The sequence below is a fragment of the Anoplophora glabripennis genome, unplaced genomic scaffold (assembly GCF_000390285.2).
Source record: "Anoplophora glabripennis isolate ALB-LARVAE unplaced genomic scaffold, Agla_2.0 scaffold737, whole genome shotgun sequence".
NCBI lineage: Eukaryota > Metazoa > Arthropoda > Insecta > Coleoptera > Cerambycidae > Anoplophora > Anoplophora glabripennis.
In genome coordinates this window covers 33,527-55,170 of record NW_019416813.1, presented here as the reverse complement: position 1 = coordinate 55,170, position 21,644 = coordinate 33,527, and the positions used below count along the sequence as shown (strand labels likewise).

At 32.4% G+C, this 21,644-nt stretch overlaps 1 protein-coding gene across 3 annotated transcripts in view; it reads left to right on the top strand.

Annotated features, from left to right (window-relative positions):
* The window catches only part of LOC108915469 (UNC93-like protein), a 107,582-nt gene that overhangs the window by 61,246 nt on the left and 24,692 nt on the right, over nucleotides 1–21,644 (top strand). For all 3 annotated transcript variants that reach the window (XM_018721503.1, XM_018721504.2, XM_018721502.1), the window contains exons 2-3: nucleotides 4,735–5,446; nucleotides 17,522–17,735. In XM_018721503.1, coding sequence (XP_018577019.1) covers nucleotides 4,762–5,446; nucleotides 17,522–17,735 — 899 coding nt within the window. In that variant the 5' untranslated portion in view covers nucleotides 4,735–4,761. The remainder of the gene's footprint in view (nucleotides 1–4,734; nucleotides 5,447–17,521; nucleotides 17,736–21,644) is intronic.

Genomic DNA, 21,644 nt, shown 5'->3' with positions numbered 1-21,644 from the left:
TTGAAAATAATTTTAGTTGCCCCACATTAGGAAAATTACTAAATAATTTGTATACTCACGTTACAACTTTTTTTACAGACGCTAATAATATGAAGAATATAAACATAGGTATTATTAGCCTCAAATACGACAATTGAACCTATCAAAATCACTTTATATTTATTTCCAGTAGCTTACGTAATGTAAAAATATCGTCATAACATGAACTTGTATTCACATTAAAATTATCAAAACGGTAGAGCTATAAACACATAACACAATTACTTTTGTTATTGTAAAAGTCATAATGCTTGACCTATTAAGTCTAAAATATGTACACATTTTGATTTGAACTGGAAAGGAAAGTGTTAGAGGATTCACACAAAAGCCTATTCTGTGTGAAGATTTGAGATATTCTACAGTTTTATTTGTTAGTCGTCGCAGTTATGAAATTGTGTCTGTTTTCGGCACTGATCCAATGTAAACAGTAATATTGGCAACAAAATTTTATTCAACCGTAGGCTGCCAACATTTTAAAACGGCAGATTTATGTCTCGTATACCTGCATATATTTAATAGTCTTTTACATTTTTGTTAAATAAACGTTTGCTTCTTCCATTCTTATTTGAATTTTATTTTTCAATTATTCATTAAGAAATGGAGTAAAAATGTCAGGCTCTGTAAATTCATTTATTACAGTCATAAAACAGCAATTAGTGGTGCCTTTCAACATTTTAGAATCAGATTGTTTTTTTAATAATACCTTTTGGTACTGCCAAAAAAATTGGGAAAGGCATTCACAATTTCAAATGGTTTGGAAAAATTGTTGTTATATGAGATCTCCCTTGGTATTATCAAGGTTAAACATCTTTTATTATCAGAAATCGACGATTGTGCCTTATTTATGTAACTAGAAAGGAGTTACTTATTTGTATTTTATTTCATATACAGGGTGTTTCAGGATTAATTCGACAAACTTTAAGGAGATATTCCTCATTAAAAAATAAGAAAAAAATCAAGTATAAATTTTTTTCCAGAGACGCTTCATTTTCGAAATATAGGGCGTTAAAAGATTTTTTTTAAATCCGAATTTTTTAAATTACTTCTAAATGAAGAAGGCTATTTAAGCCAAATTTGGCATGACACATCTTCTTATAAGATACCATTTTTTCCATAGAAGTAGAAGTCCCGCAAGCAACCAGTGGCGGAGTTATGGGGACTCAGACTCATTAAATTATAAAAAAATTAATACGGCCCTACTGAAAATAAAAAATGATGCTGTTTTTAGATAGAACAGTTTGTTATTGACAAAAAGTGTACATTCACTTTTTTCCTAACTCTTATAGTTTCATGGCAAAATTGATTTTTCGGAAGGGTGATTCTGGATTTTGTCGATAAACTTTAAAATTAACCTCAACAAAAATTTTCGAGTAGTCTGCTGTCAAGCAATGTTAATTTGACGTTTTAAATGTTATTTTGCGAATTGTTGCAAAATTATCCATTAGATAAAGCGTTAAAACTAATAATAAAAATAAGTTTAATAATGCCGTCCATATTTTCGAAAAATGAATATGCTGATATGGTCTTTGTATATGGTTTTTGTGATGGAAATGCCACGGCGGCTCGCCGTGAATATGTAGTAAGATTTCTTCATCGCAGACTACCAACAAAGGAAACATTTTCAACGACATTCAGTCGTCTCAGACAAACTGGTTCTTTCGGTATTCCAACTTATGCTGATAGACATTTTGCTCCACTTCAGGACGAAGTAAGATCGAATACTATTTTAAACCATTTCGATGAAAATCCATCCACGAGTGTCAGAAGATCTAGCTATGAGCTAGGTATTTCGTCAAGTTCCATTTGGAGGACTCTTCGAGCTGATGGACGCCATGCGTACCATATCTAGCGTGTACAACATTTATTGCCACAGGACATACGATGTAGGCGCGTGTTTTGTGACTGGATGTTGAGCCAAGTAGAGAATGATGATCAGTTTACGCAAAAAGTAATGTGGACAGATGAGGCAACATTTACCCGAAGGGGAATTTTAAACCAAAGAAACAACCATATTTGGTCCTATGAGAATCCACGGGCGGTAAGGGAACAAAGTTTTCAGCGTGAATTACCATGTAACGTGGTTGGGTGTGTTGGACAACACTATAGTTGGTCCCTACTTCCTTCCGCATCGGTTAAATACTGACATGTTTACCGAGTTCCTTGAAAATGGTTTTCAAGATCTGTTAGGGAGTGGTTAAACATTAATTATCCCAGAAGATGAATTGGTCGTGGAAGACCTGCAGCGTGGCCCGCACGTTCACCGGACTTGACACCGATGGATTATTTCATTTGGGGTGCTGTTAAACAAAGAATCTACGAGGTGCCAGTTGCTACCCTAGAAAATCTAAGACAGCGAATAATCCAAGCGTGTTGAAAATTAACTTCAATTCAGTATCGATCGGCCACTACCTCCATAATTAGAAGATGTCGTGCTTGTCTACAGGGGCGCCCATTTTGAACAAAATATTTTTTAAATCATTTCATTTTTGATTCACTTTTGTTAATTTTTTGATTGTTTCAATGTACAAATAAATTTTCATGTATTGTTTGCCTTCTTATTTTATTTAAAAATACACAAGTAAATGAAGTGACTACAAACCGCCTGAAAAAATTTAGGAGTATTGCAAGGGTCGCATTACGACATAGTCACATTAGATGTTAGGTACTTAAATATGTCTATTGTTTTCATCAAAATTATTTTTTTCTAAAAAAAACAGAAGTTATTTAAAAAATTCGAATTTTTTAAAAAATCTTTTAACGCCCTATATTTCGAAAATGAAGCATCTCTGGAAAAAAAATTTTACTTGATTTTTTTCTTATTTTTTTATGAGGAATATCTTCTTAATGTCGACTTAATCCTGAAACACCCTGTATATATCAGAAATAAAAATATTTTTTCTACAAAACTGTTAAAAGTGGGCTTTTTAATTGTCATTTTTGATGTTAAAAATGTCATATTTTGACACGCGTGTTAAAAGTAAGTTACTTTTAACACGAAAATTTTGGTTCATAAACACTGCGATCTGTGTGGTATTTTTTGATTTCTTATTTTTATTGAGTTTAAAGTTCCTCCGATTGTTTTGTAGAAAAAATAGTGTATGATATACGTGTTAAAAGTGATTTTGTTTTGTTCGTGAAGTTAAAAAACTCGCTACGCTCGTTTTTTAATCATCTTCACTCACAAAATAAAATGCCACTTTTAACACTTGTATCATAAATAACTATTTTCTCCAACCGTTGGAAAACTAACATTTTTCGACTGTCAGAAGTCTCTAAGGTTGACATTTTCCTTACTGAGAAAAAAATTGTGTCTTAGCAATAAAAGTATTCACTTTTAATCCTAGGAGCTAAAGTTGACACTTTTAATTATGTGTTAATCAAGTTTTAATTTATAAAAGTTTATTCAACAATATTTACAATAATTTTTGTTTATCCATCGACATTGATATTAAATACACAGTTTGAACAAGTATTAAAATTAAATAAACCGCTAAAACGGCCACTACCCTCATTTTTGGAGCAATTCTCGAAGCAGTCCAGTTTCGTTAATAATTATATTATTTTCTGATGTTGCGAAATCAAAAATGACAACGGTGCTTGGTTTATCATTACCACTATCAACTTTCAAGATTCTTTTCGTAATATGTTCTTTATTCAAAAATGAGTCTTCAATGTAGCCTTCCGCTACAGTGCTCGATCTCCATCCCCGTTGTCTTTTAAGACAAGTGAGATCACCACCGCCGTCAACAAAAAGGGTACCAGACGTTCGTGGTAATGCGTGTCCACTGTACTCTTTCCAGTTGTCTAGCCTCAAAAATTTTGCCACTTATTGCGAGACGGCACTGATTTTATGAATACCAACTATCATTTGATGACACTTTCCACTAACATATCTGAAAAATAATTGACGTTCTACCAATCGGGGTGAACGTAAAGCAACATATTTTCGATAAAAACTAAAATAATTGTCTTCCAGCACAGTAAAAGAACGTGATTGGTTTTGATATTGAGAATTTTTATAATTAAGGCGGATTTCACATCTTCAACATTATCAATTGTTAAATTGACTAATTCATCAAAACGGCATGCACCTGCAACCCTCAATATGAGTATTAGGGCGAAAATGTTGTTCTTTTATTTTTAAAGCGTTTGATCATCAAATATAAATTCAGGTGCACTCTTCAGGTAGGTACACCTAAATCTTCATTAGATACCATTTTTACAAAGTTTTCAGCAAATTAAACCACAAACAATCACAAATTAACTTAATTATCAATATGGCGACTAATGTTTGACAAAGTATCTATTTCTACATCGATATATCCTACTTAACCTACTTTGCTTTATTATCAAAATTTAGTTTGAATAATTTCAAAGCACAAATTAATAATTAAATGGAGGATTTCGGTTGGAGAAAAATAGCATGTTTTATTCGGATTAAAATTTTTAATCCTAATATAACAATATAGTATTCTATTGAATTATGCGAAAATAAGGATTTTCTCATGGCTTAGCCGATATTAAAGTGACATTTTTTTCTCTATTCTGACGAAAAAGAAAAGTTAAATTTTGATGATTTTTTGTAATTAAAACAACTCACTTTTGTATGAGCTAATTTTTTTTGTCATAATTACTCTTTACAATCTTGTATTTCATTATTTCGTAACAGAACTAATGGTGCATTTTTTTTTTCAGATCGAGGAGGGTGATCGCGGCCAAGAAATGACCGCGTCCCCCGACAATTCGGGCGCTGATAGGAATGGCGCAAACAAGCGCAACGACGACGGGGTTTACACAGTATCGGTAACTGGCGGCTACGACAATCAAGGCTTCAAAGGCGATGGAAACAACGACGACCCCAAGAAACCACCACGAGAAATAACCGACGAAGAAGCCTCCCAACAGGGAAAATTCAAATTACCCACCAAAGAAAAATGGAGAATATTGAAAAATGTCTCAGCTATATCATGTGCCTTCATGATTCAATTCACAGCCTTCCAGGGCACGGCAAACTTGCAAAGCAGTATTAACGCTAAGGACGGTCTTGGTACTGTATCTCTTTGTGCTATATACGCGGCGCTCGTCGTTAGTTGTATCTTCGTACCTACATTTTTAATTAAAAAATTAACCGTAAAATGGACCCTATGTTTGTCGCTGATGTGTTACGCTCCTTACATCGGATCGCAGTTTTATCCCAAATTTTATACTCTCGTACCTGCCGGTGTGTTACTGGGTATCGGTGCTGCACCTATGTGGGCGTCAAAGGCTACGTACTTGACGCAAGTCGCTGGGGTTTACGCAAAGCTCACCGACCAAGCTGTTGACGGTATCATCGTAAGGTTCTTCGGATTCTTCTTCTTGGCCTGGCAGACTGCAGAACTTTGGGGAAATTTGATTTCTTCTCTGGGTAAGTCTTCTTCGCTTTATAATAGTTCACGCTAATGGTGCTATTCTGTAATTTTCTCACAGTGCTGTAAGTTTACAGTGATAAAAAAATATCACGCGATATAAAACTAATGAAATTTCATTAATACTTTTTGCTGTATTATTGATTACATTTACTAAAAAAAAGTTAAAAGCTGAAGGTCTTCGCTGTAACATGTTACATAATAGTACTATTATAAGACGAAATGGTTTCCCTGTTTATTATTAAAGCTACTTGAAAGCAATACAGATATGTTGCCTGAAGAAATAAAATATAAATTTTAAAATAATTTTAGTTAAAACTAGTTATAAAAATTTTTATTCTACTTGAAAGGTATTCAGCTAATTCAACGTTCTTAAAATTGTCTCATCAAATGAAGTTGTTTCTTTAACATACCCAGATCTGTGGTATCATGTGACCAGGGGAGACCGGGGTTGATTCTACCCTTTTTCGTTGGTGAGCATTTACAGCTAATAGCTTTAGGCGTTTAGGCCCATAGCTTTAAGGTTTTCTTCCACCTCATTCTATACTTAGCCTTTTATCTCCAGTTAACCACATTTTTATCTTTCAAGTCTTCCACAACCCCCTCCATCCATTTTCTTCTTGGCCTTCCTCTTCATTTCTTACTTTCTGGCACCTTGCTATCGTTTTGACTATTCTCTCATTTCCCATCCTTTCCAGGTGTCCCAGCCACTGCAATGTGCGCGTCCGAACTATTTCGCTAATCAGTGTTTCATTAAAAAGTTCGTATACTTCACAGTTTGTTCTTTTTTCCCATCCTTCTTTCACCTTTTTCCCCTCCAAAAATTATGCGTAATATTCTTCTTTCCCACCTTTCAAGTTGATTCTGGGTTCTCGTATTCATTGTCCACGTTTCCGCTTAATATAATACTGTTGGTCTTAATGCCGTTTTATATAACCTTATCTTTGATTGCTTGGATATTTGTTTCGATCTTAAAATTTTGTTTAGTCTCCCCTCCATAACGCTACCTTTTGCTATTCTCGAATTTATCTCACTAGCCACTTCAATTTTATTATAGATTAATGTTACCAAATACATAAAACTTTTTACTTCCTCTATATCTTTCTTTCCCTTTAATCCAGCTTAAATTGTGAACTTTATTTGGTTCCTCTCTTTCGCACTGTTTCTTAATTCCATAAATTTAGTTTATAAAATATTGATTTCCAACCCCATCTTCCTAGGGCTGTAATACTTTTTTTATTTAATTAGTAGCACCGGTTAATTTCCTGTATGATAAAGTCCAATACATATAGTTTTCAGAATTATCATATAAAAATTTCAAAATTATATGTCAAAAAATGCTCCTATTTGATGTACCATATAAATTTGAATTTAAAAACGTTAGTGTATCACCTGAAGTCAACTAAAAAATATCGAAAAACTGCCATGATGTAGGTATAAGAACTGCACGTTTAAATGTTGCTCAAGTGTAAACTGTTCATATTCTAAAAGTATAAAAACATATGTTAAGAAATGTTGTTCAGAATCAGAAGACAATCAAATATAAAATTACACCCTAACACGACTATACTGACTTTTCCTTATTTTTTTTTATTATGAAGCATAGAAATGTAGTATGGGATATTTCATTTGTTATCCCAATACCGAAGAATTAGCGAATACCATACTTAGGATACGACTAATTTACAAAAAAATCTTCTAAGCCCATTTTGTCTTTAGGTGACCCATCAAACTTTTTTCTTTCCGAAACAAATAATAACTCCTATTGAGCCAAATTATGAGTATTATACTTTAGACAGGTTACTGCATCTTCAAGTTACAGGATGTTTAAGTTGAAGTTAAAAACGAAATATTTTTATAACTGCGAAACCAATAAACCGATTATTTTCAATTTTGACATGTTGTACAATAGTGTAAAAAATACACAATTTCTTGTTGCTTCAGTAACGTGATATAACCAGGCCCCATTTCAAGATAAAACATTATGTTACTAACCAAAATCACGTATAAGAAAGAGATAGATATTTAAAAAATCGTTTAGTGTATGTTTGCTTCTTTGTTAATTATAAAATTTAATAACTCAATTCTTTATTTTGTCTTTACCACTTTATCTTTTTCTTTAAAAATGTTAGGTTCCGTTGCAGACAAAAATATTATCTTTAATTTATTTCAAATTGAACACCCTATAAAATGAGGCTACTTTGAGCAAAGATAAATCAGGACTACTTATCAAATTTTGGCCTCAAGATTATGCAACTTCATTTGATGAAACAAAATTGTAAATTGAATTTGAATTTGCTTAAAACCTTTATAATAATGTGCAGAAACTAGTAATAAGTAATAAAAAGTGTATAATTTAAAAAATAATATGATTGTTAAGTGCAACCAAAAGAGGTTTACGAAATTTTATAGAAATGTTCTGAACTTGTTTTCATTATCAGTGTATAAAAGTACGGTGTTATTCTTTATTTTAGATGTATTATATGATAACATTAAACATTGTACGGAGTGTTTTCAAAAAACATAACAAACCGAACTTATGGTTTTCTAATGGTTACACCGTGTATATACATATACGCTGTATATTTGGCTTAACCATTATCCTTATCAACATGAAAAATGTGTAATGAAACGTGACAAATTGTATTACTAAAGTAAATGTTCAAAATGTCTTCCTGTTTGTTCTGTACATAACTTGTAATTGCATTTTAATGTATTTATTGCTTTTGCTCTTATTTCGTGGTTCTCATTTTATCACGAATATTTTGAAGCTTTTGTGGTTCTACTTCATTAAAGTTTATATTCAAGGTAACCCCACAAAAATGTATATGGAGGATTAAATCAGGACTATTTTCAGCCCGCTGAATATAACCAGATCTGCCTAACCAAAATTAAAAGCAGTTTTCCGTATTTCTGATATTAAGTGGACTAGGTGGAAGGGAATCGAAATTTAACTGCAATCGTCTAATAACATTTTCAACAATACGCTTATACTGAAAACTAGTTTCAGCTTCGGTTAGGTTGATTTGGCCTTCAAATAGGCATGGTTTGTGTCCATATTGCACTTTTGACACCATTATCTTCAAAGTGTTCGTAATAAAACAACTAAACAAATAGATTTAAAAGAAAACTAATTTAAAAATTTATTCTAGATATTAATAAAATTTTTTGCATTTCATTTACATGTTTTTTTTTGTGTTAAACGGATGGAAGAAAAGACGTGGACGAATACTTAAATATTTCGTTTAAAAAAAAAAACATATTTTAGTTTGTCGCGCTTTTTGAGAACACCCTGTTCAAAGTTCAATATCCTCATAAACATCTCCTACTCGACAGACACAACTTTCGGATTTAACGTTTTTTTAACTGAAAAATAAAAAAAGTATAGGATCGTTGACGTTTATAGCCAGTAACACTGTACCTAGGAATCTATTCAATTCCCGATAACTAACTTGCAATAACAAACTTCCTGCATTAACCTACTTGATATTCAGAATAGATTGCTAAAAACGTATCTGAAAGAGGTGTGTTTGTGAACAGTATGTGGATAATACAGGAATCATCTTTCTGACACCAGCTAACTATGTTTTGTTCTCACATCATGGTATTAAATTTTTTAATCTATGGTTCTTTTCATATTTCATATATTGTAAGAGATATACATATTATCATAATATGCAACCTAAAAATATAACAATGAGTTATTAAGTTCATTTATTTTTAGATGGTTTGTAAATTTGAATGCATGCTACCTTAATTTTGCAAGATAAATTTTACGTTGAAAAGTCCTTGGCATAAATAGTTGACAAAATTCGATTAGGTGAATAATTTAAAAACGGTTCTTAGTTTATGCAAATTACGAAGAAAACAGTGATTTAGCGGAACCATCTAAATAACTATGAGCATCGCCACTACTGGGTCATCAGTTACTGGTAGATAACGACCTTGGAAGAAAAATATTTATACTTTATCATGTATCTTAATAAATACGTATTACAAAATTTTCAATTTTAAAAGTACTTAGAACTTTTATAATGGACATACAATGTGTATTTTTATATAGGTAATATACACTGTAATAAAAGTATGGTAAAATTCCTCGAACTTTCCATGGTAACCTGTTGCCATGAAATGTTCAAGTAATATTACATAAATCTTACATGAATTTTACTTGAACATTCCATGCCAACAGATTACCATAGAAAGTTCAAGGAATTTTACCATACTTTTTATTACGGTGTATATTAAATAACAATTAAAAGTAGTATATTACTGTACACTGACAAAATTTTTTTGTAAAATTATATTATTGGTTACTTTGTCGCCACATACAGTGGGTAACGTAAAATTATACATCATACAAGTAAAGTTACACTAAGCATGTAATTTTACATTTTTTGTAATTCATTCAAAATGTAAATTTACATTATCGATGTAATAATATGTATATTTACTACACCTACAGCGTAATTTTACTAAGAAACGGGAAAACTACATAGTAGTTTTAGGGAGAAAAAAATCTAGGCATTATTGTTTTGTAATATTTTTAAAAAGTATATCTTTTTTACATACTTAAATATTTTTCCAAGATAAGTTACGACGTACCTAAATGAAGAGAAAATAACACTAAATAAACTTAAGAAGATTTATTAATTCAGTAAATGACACATTTTTTTAGAGTAAAATATAAATTTCTAAATTATAGGTACCTAAAGGTAAATAATAAATTTAAAATAATAATACAATGAAAAACTTGGTACAGCTGGTTTAAATTAACAAATTTAGTAAAAATTAAAAATAAGGCATTATCTGTAAAAAAACCTCCCTATGCTTATTTAAAGGGGACAAAGTATATATTTAATTTTAAACACTTTGTTTAGTGACGCCATCTTCCTTCAATGTTTAAATTTGAATATGAGCTACCAAATACGTTTTCATACTCTCGAAAACCGTATAAATCTTGCAATTAAATAAATAGTAGGTATGTAGGTACTTATCTAAGACAAATTAGATACATTTTCTTCGATAAAATTGATTTATAATTAAAAAAATTCTAAAATTATTGAAATATTATTTTTAAAATGAAAAATGATATTAAAAATGTCATAATTTATCAAAATGCATAAGATGTCGAGAGATTTATATAATTTACACAGTCATACCTCAGTATTTAGTTATAACGCGTTATATTAGTTAGTTAAAGCAATATTTGATACTATTACGCCACAATGAATGTAAACATGCCTACTGAAAAACTAGCACACTGCACAGGCGCAGAGATACCCCACTGGATTAATCTATTTGGTTGAACCAAATCTTGTAAATTCACGTATTATTATTATATTTACATCAAATAAATATAGTAAAAACACATAAGGTAAATTTTAAAATGTAAAAGTATGTAAAAGGTAAGAATACAGCGCAAAAAGAAAATATACACTCAAACATGTAATTCTACATAAAATATCATGTATATTCAATTCATTTACATTTTTCCTGTATTATTTACATATAGGTATATAAAAATTCTGAGTTTTCATAATTTTCGTCAATGTAGATAAGCTTATTCATTGTCAGATCATAAGTACGTGGTGTCCTAGCAACGTTTCATTGTTCCATAGCTACCATTATTAATTAAAGAAAACAGAATCTTCAATAATTCTGGTAATACTTCTGACAAAAATATTTTCAGAGTACAGGGTGTTTACTTTGGCCTGGGCGCTACCCAACTTTGACCTCTTAGATGGAACACCCTAAACCTCATTTAATTTTAAAATGACACTATGCAAATGTTTCGTGTCTAAATGTTTTGATTTCGAGTTGTTTTTGAAAAAAAAATCAGTTTGATGAAGATAATCTCAGTAAACTCGGGGTTTTCACTATTCACTTCAGCCTGGATTATTTTTGACTACTAGAAGATATTCGCTCTTATAAGAATCCGTTGTACAATACCTAAACTTCCGAGATCGCATAACAACTAGAAACATCAATATTTGTTAATACTGTTACATGTCACTAAATTTTTACCACTGTTACATGCTATAAAATTATTTTTCTATTGACACAAGGTTGTTCATGCTTATCGCCAGCGATTTTTTAGAATATCACATAAATAAATATTGTTTGTTCTTCGAAGTACCTACCAGTGAGCTCTGCAAATGATTTTTCTGTGGCCATTGAGGTATAGAAATAATTTTTTAGAGGCATTAAAATTTCACACAGGGTCACAAGAAAAAATTTTTGGCAGATGTTCTACCAATATTCAAGCAAGTTTTGTATAAAACGTATTTTTTATTTATAATAACGTGGAATAATGAGTCTGTCTGTATATTGCATTTGTAACACATACAGGATGACATATAGAAAGTAGTAGTTTTTTTCGCTAAATTTTGTAATTAATATTTTATCTATTTACGTAGTAACAAAAATTGATTGAATTAGTAACAAAAATCGATTGAATTATAATTAGCTGTCCAATAAATTTTAAACAGCATCGAAGTATTTAAAATGTAATCTTGAATCATAATAACCAAAAAAATATGAGGTAATCCAGCCAATAAAAAATAATTAACTTCCAAAATGACTCATAACTCGTTAAATTAGCGGATATAGTTATCATATATTTTTGTTGAGATTCGTATCACCCATAACTAAGAAAATTGTATTTAATCAACAAACTGTCAACTAGTTTAATTACATCTTCATTAAAACTAATTTGTTTAAAATATATCTAAAAATAAAATTTGCGTAATAAAGCTGAATAAAAAATTTAATTAGGCGGTCACATAATTCCACTATTAAAAAATAATATAAAATTATCTCAGAGCCCTGTTATTATATTCCAGAAATTTCTTGATGAAACGGTTATTTATATCATATACAAATAATTATTCTGTAAAAATTTCTGAATATGTATTAGGAAGATGATGGTGAGGATAATTGTCTATAATAATAGTTTACTACAATACTGAACTGTCCAGTTGTAAAAATAAAATATAATTAAAGTTTAGAAATGACTATTCACTCTCTGGAAAAGTGAAATATGTGTTCATTAGCTATCGTTACCATTCCAGGTCCAATAGTCGAGGAAAAAAAGCACAAAAAGAGCCGAATTTCGATCAAGTCTTATCAAGATGGGGGTTTTTTGCTTTCGGTTTCTAAAATTATGTGGAAAAAATGTAGCAACTTTTCATTATGTTTTTCGGCCAAATTGCATTTGTACAGTGCAAAATGCACCCGGAAAAATGCATATTTTAAAGTCACTTAGAAAAAATTCATAACTCGGTTAATAATGCCTGGAATGGACTCAAATCAGGGTCCCGGGGGTTTTCGAGGTCGCTGATCCCGAATATGACCTTCAAATTGGTCCATCGCCGACCTGGAGCTTAGGATTGATGATGAACGTGATATCTGAGGCTTCTCCTGAATTTCACTCTTAAATGCAACGAGACTTGACACACGGGGGGGTTTTCGGGTCGCTGATTCCTAATCTGATGTCGGCGAGCACCCCCCGGACACCTGGTGCACCGGAACGGTACCTTGAAATCGGCGTCATCGCCAGAAAAATCAATAAACAGTGAATTTTCAATATATTTGAGACTGCCGTTAATACTGCAATAACTTGTTTGGAATTGTTGATCTCATTTCGGTGCACCAGGTGTCCGGGGGTGGTCGCCGACGCCAGATTCGAGAAGAGCACTCCGAAAAAAACCCTGATGCGATTTTCGACTCGTTTATGCGAATTTTAAAGGAAAACTCCCAGAGATGACGTCCATTTCCAGGTTCCGGTGCACCAGGTGTCCGGGGGGTGCTCGCCGACGCCAGATTAGGAATCAGCGATTCGTCAAGTCTCGTTGCATTTAAGAGTGAAATTCAGGAGAGGCCTCGGAGATGACGTTCTTCATCATTCCTAAGCTCCAGGTCGGCGATAGACCAATTTGAAGGTCATATTCGGGATCAGCGACCTCGAAAACCACCAGGACCCTGATTTGAGTTCATTCCAGGGATTATTAACCGAGTTATGAATTTTTTCTAAGTGACTTTAAAATATGCATTTTTCCGGGTGCATTTTGCACTGTACAAATGCAATTTGGCCGAAAAACATAATACAAAGTTGCTACATTTTTTTCACATAATTTTATAAACCAAATACAAAAAAACCCATCTTGATCCGACTTGATCGAAAAATTTCATAGGTTCAGTGCTTTATTTCCTCGACTACAAATAAAGTAAAGATTCAGGAATTTACTATAGATACTACTATTAATTAGTAAAGTGCCACCATTATTTATGTTCGAAAAGTAAAATAACAACCATTAAAGGTTCAGTAACAGTTACTACCATAGTTATGGTACGCTATTAGTACTTAGTAAAGGTCGGTCCAACTGGTACCATTTGCAATCTTAATATTTAGAATTACTCCATTTAAAGTTCAGAAAATAAAGTAACAACCATTAAAGATTCAAAAAGTATTTAGTAAACATGGAAGGTTCAGGTTCAATTGACACTGTTTAAGAGTCAAAAAGTAAAGTAACAACCATTAAAGCCAACAAAATTAAACTTCGGATTTTGACAACTTTGTCCTGCAGTTTTTGTAATAAGTCTTCTTTTGCTTATTATCAATTATGTTTTATTATCAAGCAAATGCAATACTTACACAAACCATTTGGATTTCAGTTTTCTGCCAGACACTTGGGTATTTGCTACTATCATTTTATGGGCAAACTATACAATTTAGTACCAAGCGGACATTACTTTTCTTGTTTCTGATATACTTTCGAGTTTTTATTGAGGGATACCCTTCAAAAGTTCTTTTTCTCCTGACAATCGACACTTTTCACCAAGATCAACAAATTGGGGTGAAACTAGTTCTTTTACTTGGATTCATTGGAAACGGTCTCAATTTGAGAAATTACTGATGTCCATTTATTTTCTTTAATAGTTGAAATGTTATTTTCGGATAGAAATCTTTAAATTTTTCAATGTTTTTCAATCTCTCTGAATACTTTTCCTAGTGTATCTAGTTGATTACGTAGATTTGGTGGTTCCTTGCCTGGAATATAGATGTGGACATCATCACTTGCACTCAATATCTTACGTTTCCTTTCTTTTCTCAACAATAATTTTCATCATGGCCTACTTTTTTACAGAATTACATTCGGTAATGGACTTTTTAGGAAAACCCATTGGTTGCGTTTCTACAGTTACAGAACTTTTTAGACCGAATTTTTTCACAAATGTAACAGTTTCCTGGAAATCTACTTTCAATACAATAACGATTTAGTAGCCTTCGATTGTTGTTACAAGGTCATTACTATAAGTTCTCATCATAATACTTCATGGCCCCGCGATTTTTAAGATTTTGAAATCCATCATTATCATATAAATAGAATCGCAGTTAATACCCTCAACAACGGATACACTTTTTCCCACGGAAAATCCGAAATCAATACAAATCTCGAATTTTAATTCGAGAATAGTCATAAATGTTTGAAACTGAAACGTGTTGAATGTTATCTCCCAATATTCAAATGATTCATAATCAAAAAAGACAGATAGCAGATGCTCTTCAAAAGCAGCGTGACAAAGGGGCCCACCCATTATGAAAACGTCAACCTTCGCCGCATAGAGCTTCTTCTGTTTTTAATATTGCCATACAGTTATATACTTTATCCGAAAACGGTCGAAACATCTGAAGTTAGAAGTTAAATATTCTCTTACCTTTGTTGATGCTGGTACTGTCACAGAGTTTATTATGCTTACCATGAATGTGTTCATGGACACATTAGGACACGATTTGAGAAAAATCGTATGGGAAATAAGACCCCGCAAAGTTGCTTACATATTCAGCAACACAGACCACAGCAATTTATACGGAACAGACAATTTGAACAGCATCAATGTCGGCTGCAGTAGCTTCGGATCAGAAATATTTTCAATACTCATTTTTTTAGTTACGCTGGAACAGATACGCTAATTTTATATTCACATAATTGTTTCTTTTTTAATTTCTCTTTATATATTCACTCCTCTTTTTTGCAACACGAAGGCACGGTCTATCCCACTTCTGATGTTTTGTTATTATTTAATTAAATACTACATTTCAAAGAAAACTTCCCTTTATTTTCAAATTAACATTTACTACCTCGAACATCAGTTGTTCGTTGCTTTTTGACTGATTAAATTTAAATCCTACAATGATTCTCAATTCGACGGATAACATCATTTAAGCCTTCATTCGACAAAAATATTCATAAAATATTAAAAACATTGAGATTGGTTGTGCAGATAAATAGTTCCATTCAGTATCAGTGCAGTCACTGATATTTAAAAATACACTATCATACAGGGTGTATGAAGTAAGAAGATTGTTATTACTTCAGCAGTAGATATAGTAATCATAAATGAACAAAAAGTTTTATATTAGAGGGGCGTAAGATTAACAGTTTTCAAAATATAGCGAGTATTAATATTGGGGAGTTTCATCACAACGTGACAACAGCGCTTAACCGCTGATGCACACCACTTGTACATGCGGCAGACTTATCCTACGGAAAAAATGTAAACAGTTATTATTGTGAAAAATGTAGTAAATTTCAAGACAATTATTTTCCAGTTTTTAAGTAAATACATAATTATGAATCTCTTAAAACAGGAACTTAACTTTTAATCAAATTACGTATTTGAAAAATATGTAATTAAAACACCCAAGGATTCACGTCATCCAAATAATCATACGTATTAAAAATAATTTAGGTACTTACCAAAAAGAATAATTCAGTAATTTTTAAACGTACAAGTACAAAGCAAACTATAACATATGCTCAAAATGTCCACCACCGTTTTTATGTACGCACGACATCTTCGAATCCAATTTTCACGCACTCTCTGGAAAACACCTCAAGAAAAGGAAATAGTAGTATGCAAAAAACAGTCAGACACGGTCCAATTCCAGATACCAACTGAACTGCGTAATGTTGGAGAGCTTAGTAGGTACCTCGTGTTATCCGTCGCGCCGTTGTCACATTGCTCGATATGAATTTTATCGAATTTTAAGTTTTTTACAAAGTATAATTATTTTTTAGAAGTAAGCATAAAGAAGTTCAAAAATGTGATAAACATTATATTTTATGGTATTCTATGCACGCAGTTATGTCAATATTCCTTAATTAGTCGAACATCAAGTTGGAGATTTTTATCATTTTTTTCTCGGAAATGGATGAGTTTAGGACCCATGTCATATAAGGTTTTCTTGTTTATTTTAATGTATTCTATCGTCTGTTAAAATTAAGGCAGTCAAACTTCTAACACCCTATATAGTAAAATAAACTTACCAGAATCACATTTTTTCCCAGTGAAGCAATTAGTCATTATCGGTCACGTACGTCGTAATATTACACACAGTGAACATAAAATCCATTTGACTTTCGTTATACCTTTTACCCTACATCTCAAGAAAATCGTTTCACGAACACATTATGCTCTGTTATCACGCTGTCTTATTTATGCACCGAAGTGACAAACAAAACAGAAAATTAAAATTAAAATTATACCAAATCAGTGATATATTAATCATAATAAGAAATATTTTATTTTTATTAATATCGTGCTTTTTTATCTTTTTATACCTATTCTGTAACTTTATTCATTTTGTTTTCTTACGAAGTACGAGTAATTGCCCTTGATTTTCTATTTCCTATACAAATAGCCATCACAACTTTGTCACAAATATTTGTGTTTTTAACAGTACCTGATTGTAATTAATAACCCTTTATTTTGTTCTCGAAAAATTTACTGCTTTTGTCAGTCTATTTTAATGCGTATGTACTTAAAATATTGATTATTATATTACCTAATACATTATTATTTTCATGTAGAACTCATGTTTTATGTTGTGACCTATTTATTAATTTTTATTCGTCAGAGTTGTTTCAAGTTGTTGAAACAACTCTAAATAAAAAATATGTATTACAAAATAATTGGTTAAATTTATAATGAACAAATAGGCATACATTTTCTATTTAACATATATTAGGATAGAATATTTTTTTAATGTAATCCTCTCTTTTTTCTAGTTTTAAGTACCAGCGCACATGGAAGCAGTAGTTCTTCAGGCAATTCGTCGAACTATGAGGGGTGTGGTGCGAATTTTTGCCAATCTTTAATTAATAGCAATGACAATCTGGATAGGCCCGCTGATAGCGAAATCTATGAAATTTCCGGAATTTATTTGGCATGCATAGTAACAGCTGTAATTATGATTGCACTCGTCGTAGATCCTCTTTCGAGGTAAGTTTAACGAGCCTTATGCTTTGGTTAAAGGTATACTTATTTTTAATCGTAAATTAGTTATTTTATTTCTAAGAGTGCTCTAAAGCTTGTCATACAAATAACAAATATCAATTAATGTAGTAGATTCTATAACAATTATATTAAATCTAATAGATAATAGGTATAACACCTGCATTATATTGTAATGTTCCTTCTCTGACTATCTCTTTATTTCTGAAACACCTTCTCCGTTTATGTTACTGTTACTATAAACGGAGTTTCACAAGGAAACTCTATAGGTACTGTGTGAATGTTCAATAACTGAATCTTATTATGGCTACAGACAGATAGAAAAAGTTATTACAAATATGTAAGTTAGAGTTATACAAAAAATATTTACGTCCAAAATTAAAAAATACAAAAAACACTGTGCATTAATTAGGCCGGTCAAAATCGACAATAAATTCGCAAAACATTATGTATCTCTGATTTTTTAGTATGTTATTTGGACCCATTAAGGCTATGTATACCCAAGTTTGCAACTCTCAAAATGTTGTGGAAAAATTTTTACATACCAAAAACCGCGAAATTTTTGGACTTGTTTCAGATTCTGCTCTATATCTCCTAATCCATGCATTTTTCGTCGAAAGCTATTCTATACGTTTTTTAAGAGCATCAAATCGCGTACATCGTTGAGGGTGTCTTTCGTTTCGTCTCCTCCATATAGGGCAACTAGGCACTTGTCACCGGCTGCTGCGACTTGTTGGTGTGTGGCATCTATCTGGAGGAAAACTCTTGCTTGGTCCACTAGGGCTTGATTTTGTCTGAAGTGGCTTCCGTACTTTTGTGAAGACAGCAGCCAACGCCAAAACGAATCTGGTCCGTTTGCCTCCAACCACAGAGGCTGCGTCGTATCACCACTACCGCACATACCACCAGGTGCAAAAGTGGTTGGGGGTGGAGCAAGAGGCCACCGACTGGGGTTGGGAATTGACCTCAGCTGGACTCATCCCCATTACTAGTCGGTAAGCTCCTCCCCCGCAGAGCTCCTAAAACTCCTCTCTTGCGAATGCAAGAAGGGGTGCAGAGGTGGCTGCACTTGCCTCAAAGCAGGGCTCAGATGTTCTGTGATGTGTGGTACCTGCTTTGGGGAAACGTGCCAGAACGCTGCCCTTATCATCATTGAAGAGGACGACGATGATGAGCCTCAAGACAACCCTGACGATCCACCAATACTGGAGTACCTATCTACAGGGGACGAAGACGGCGACCCACCAATAGTGGACGACATACCTATTGAAGAGAGCAACGAAAGTGACGGCCCAGGGCCATCAAAAACAATGCGAGAATTTGACTACGTGTCTAATTTGATTGACTGATTGATTGATTAAATTACTGGACTTTTGATTAATGTTTATATTAAAATACATTTCACCGTTTTTTTTTTTAATGATTTCATGCCTTCTTTTTCATTATCAAACCAAAAAGGAAAGGTTATTTCTGGAAAAATGTGATTTTACCTTATATAGGTTTTTTGCGATTTTGAGAAAACTATGAGGCTTACAGACCCCGCTCTACGCTTAATTTAAAGGTAATGAAATTGCCTACAAATTATATTCTACAAGTTCTACTCGTAGGATCAATGGTTTCGACGCAATTTCGGTCCAAAGAAGGTCTAAAACTAAAATTTTCAATTTTTGGAAAAACTGGCCTATTTTCAAAGTGCCGTAATTCGATAACCAATTGACCTACAGAGCTCCGGGGCTTAATTTGTCACAAATTTGATGCTCTTAAAAACGTATAGAGTAGCTTTCGACGAAAAATGCATGGATTATAAGACATACATAGAGCAGAATCTGAAACAAGTCCAAAATTTTCGCGGTTTTTGGTGTTTAAAAATTTTTCCACAACTTTTTGAGAGTTGCAAACTTGGGTATACATAGCCCTAATGGGTCCAAACAACATACTAAAAAATCAGAGATACATCATGTTTTGCAAATTTAGCGATTTTTTGTGTCGATTTTGACCGGCCTAAATTATATAGATATATTTAAGAACTATTTACATATTTGCAGTATTATGCAAATAAGTAAGTATAAATAACGAAAAAACAAATGTGTTTTTATGTACATAAAGAGGATGTAACAAAATAAACGCAGAATTTCATATGAGGAGGAGATTTTCTTAATTAAAAAGTTGGCAAAGTTTTTACATGTTTTTAAAGAGTATACATTGCCATTAAATATGGAAGAGAATATCGGACAGATGACCTGCGGCTGAATTTCGTTGATAACTCTCCGAATTTCTGCTTTTAATTCAGAAATGGTATATTTGAGCAGAATAAACTTTGAACTTTACGAAACTTCACAAGAAAAGTCACATAGCGTAAGATCGCATGATTATGGCAGGTGGCACCATCCTCCTGGAGCCATCATGTCGTCCAATTCCATGCCAGCCAAATGAGACTACAAAAAGTTCAACAGCATCTATCGATATCTTCCTCATTGAAAGATGATTTTCTTAGCAAAATCACTGCCCACTTGTTGATTCCCAACATCCAATTAACAAATGTCCGGCGTATTAAATGGTCATCTCGTTTCAATTTCTAGGTTAGCTGAATCTCGAATGGATACAGATGCAGATAATTTTGTTAAAATCCGCTGCATTGTACGTTTTGAAAGATTACGGGTCTTTTCAAAGTGTGTCATTCGGGGTTTTCCTTCTACCGCAAACTCAACATAATTTGCGCACAGTCTCAGCTACACACCCTTCGTACTTGAAATGAATTTTCACAGTCTTCACTCACTCATTCGTGTCTAGCGTTACATTTTGTCTAACCGCGGCATGTTTACTTCAACATATAACACTGCACAATGCTGCCAACTTTTTGCAATAAAAATGGCTCACAATTTAAGTCCTGCGTTACTTTTGTGACACCTTTTACTTAGTTTTGGAATTTAACATAATCTACTAAACGCCAATATACTCTTTTAGTCAGAATTGCACAATTCCAGAGTGGTAATGGAAAACTTACATTCACATATTTCAGTTTACCTACTGTGAACATATTTTTTTACTTATGATTTAAATTTCCAAAAATCCTGACCATGTATTCGAATAATGAGACAACTAACATGAATTTTATTAGTGGGTTCATTCAAATTTCATTTTTATATCCAGATTTTCATTATATTCGTTATTTTAAGTAGCATACTGACTGCTATTATTACTCCACTGCGTCGTTCTGTAAGTTTTTCCCCCAGGAACAGTTATTAGAAGTAATCAAACAATAGATAGTATTGACGATAGCTTAATTGTTCTATTAACTTTTCATTGGTAGGCTTTGTTGTACCACAAACGTTTCTCGTTTATTAATATACATATAACTTAGTGCTGATAAACGGTATTGAAAAGTAATGTAAAAATATGATCCTAACTAATGGCTTGGAAACACAAAAATTTTACTGAGATGAAATAGACAATTGGCTTATATTGCTCATTAACTGGAACTGAAATAGAATCATGGAATAGAGGGCCAAATCTGAAGTTCTTTATGAATTATTTTTTAAATTTTGACTATATATTTTGTAACGGAGTAGGAATTTATCAAGTTAAATAGCTTGATATTTTTAGTAATTACCTGAATCAAGCTTATTTAGGTAAAGATTCAATTCATGTGAGAAAATTTTTTATTAGCTCTTGCATCTGCCAAACAGTAAAAATAAAATATGTACTGTATGTGATTTTTTGTAGGTGGGTTGGGGGGCAACTTAGAAATCTTAATTAAAAACCCTTATTTTTTAGCACAGATTCGGTTTCTGCGGTTAAAAGATGTAGGCTTTGTCCGAGACATTTTTTTCGATTCATGACAGATGGCACTGTATTCGACGAAACTCAATTTTCTTCGATTCTGCAATCTGTTTGTAA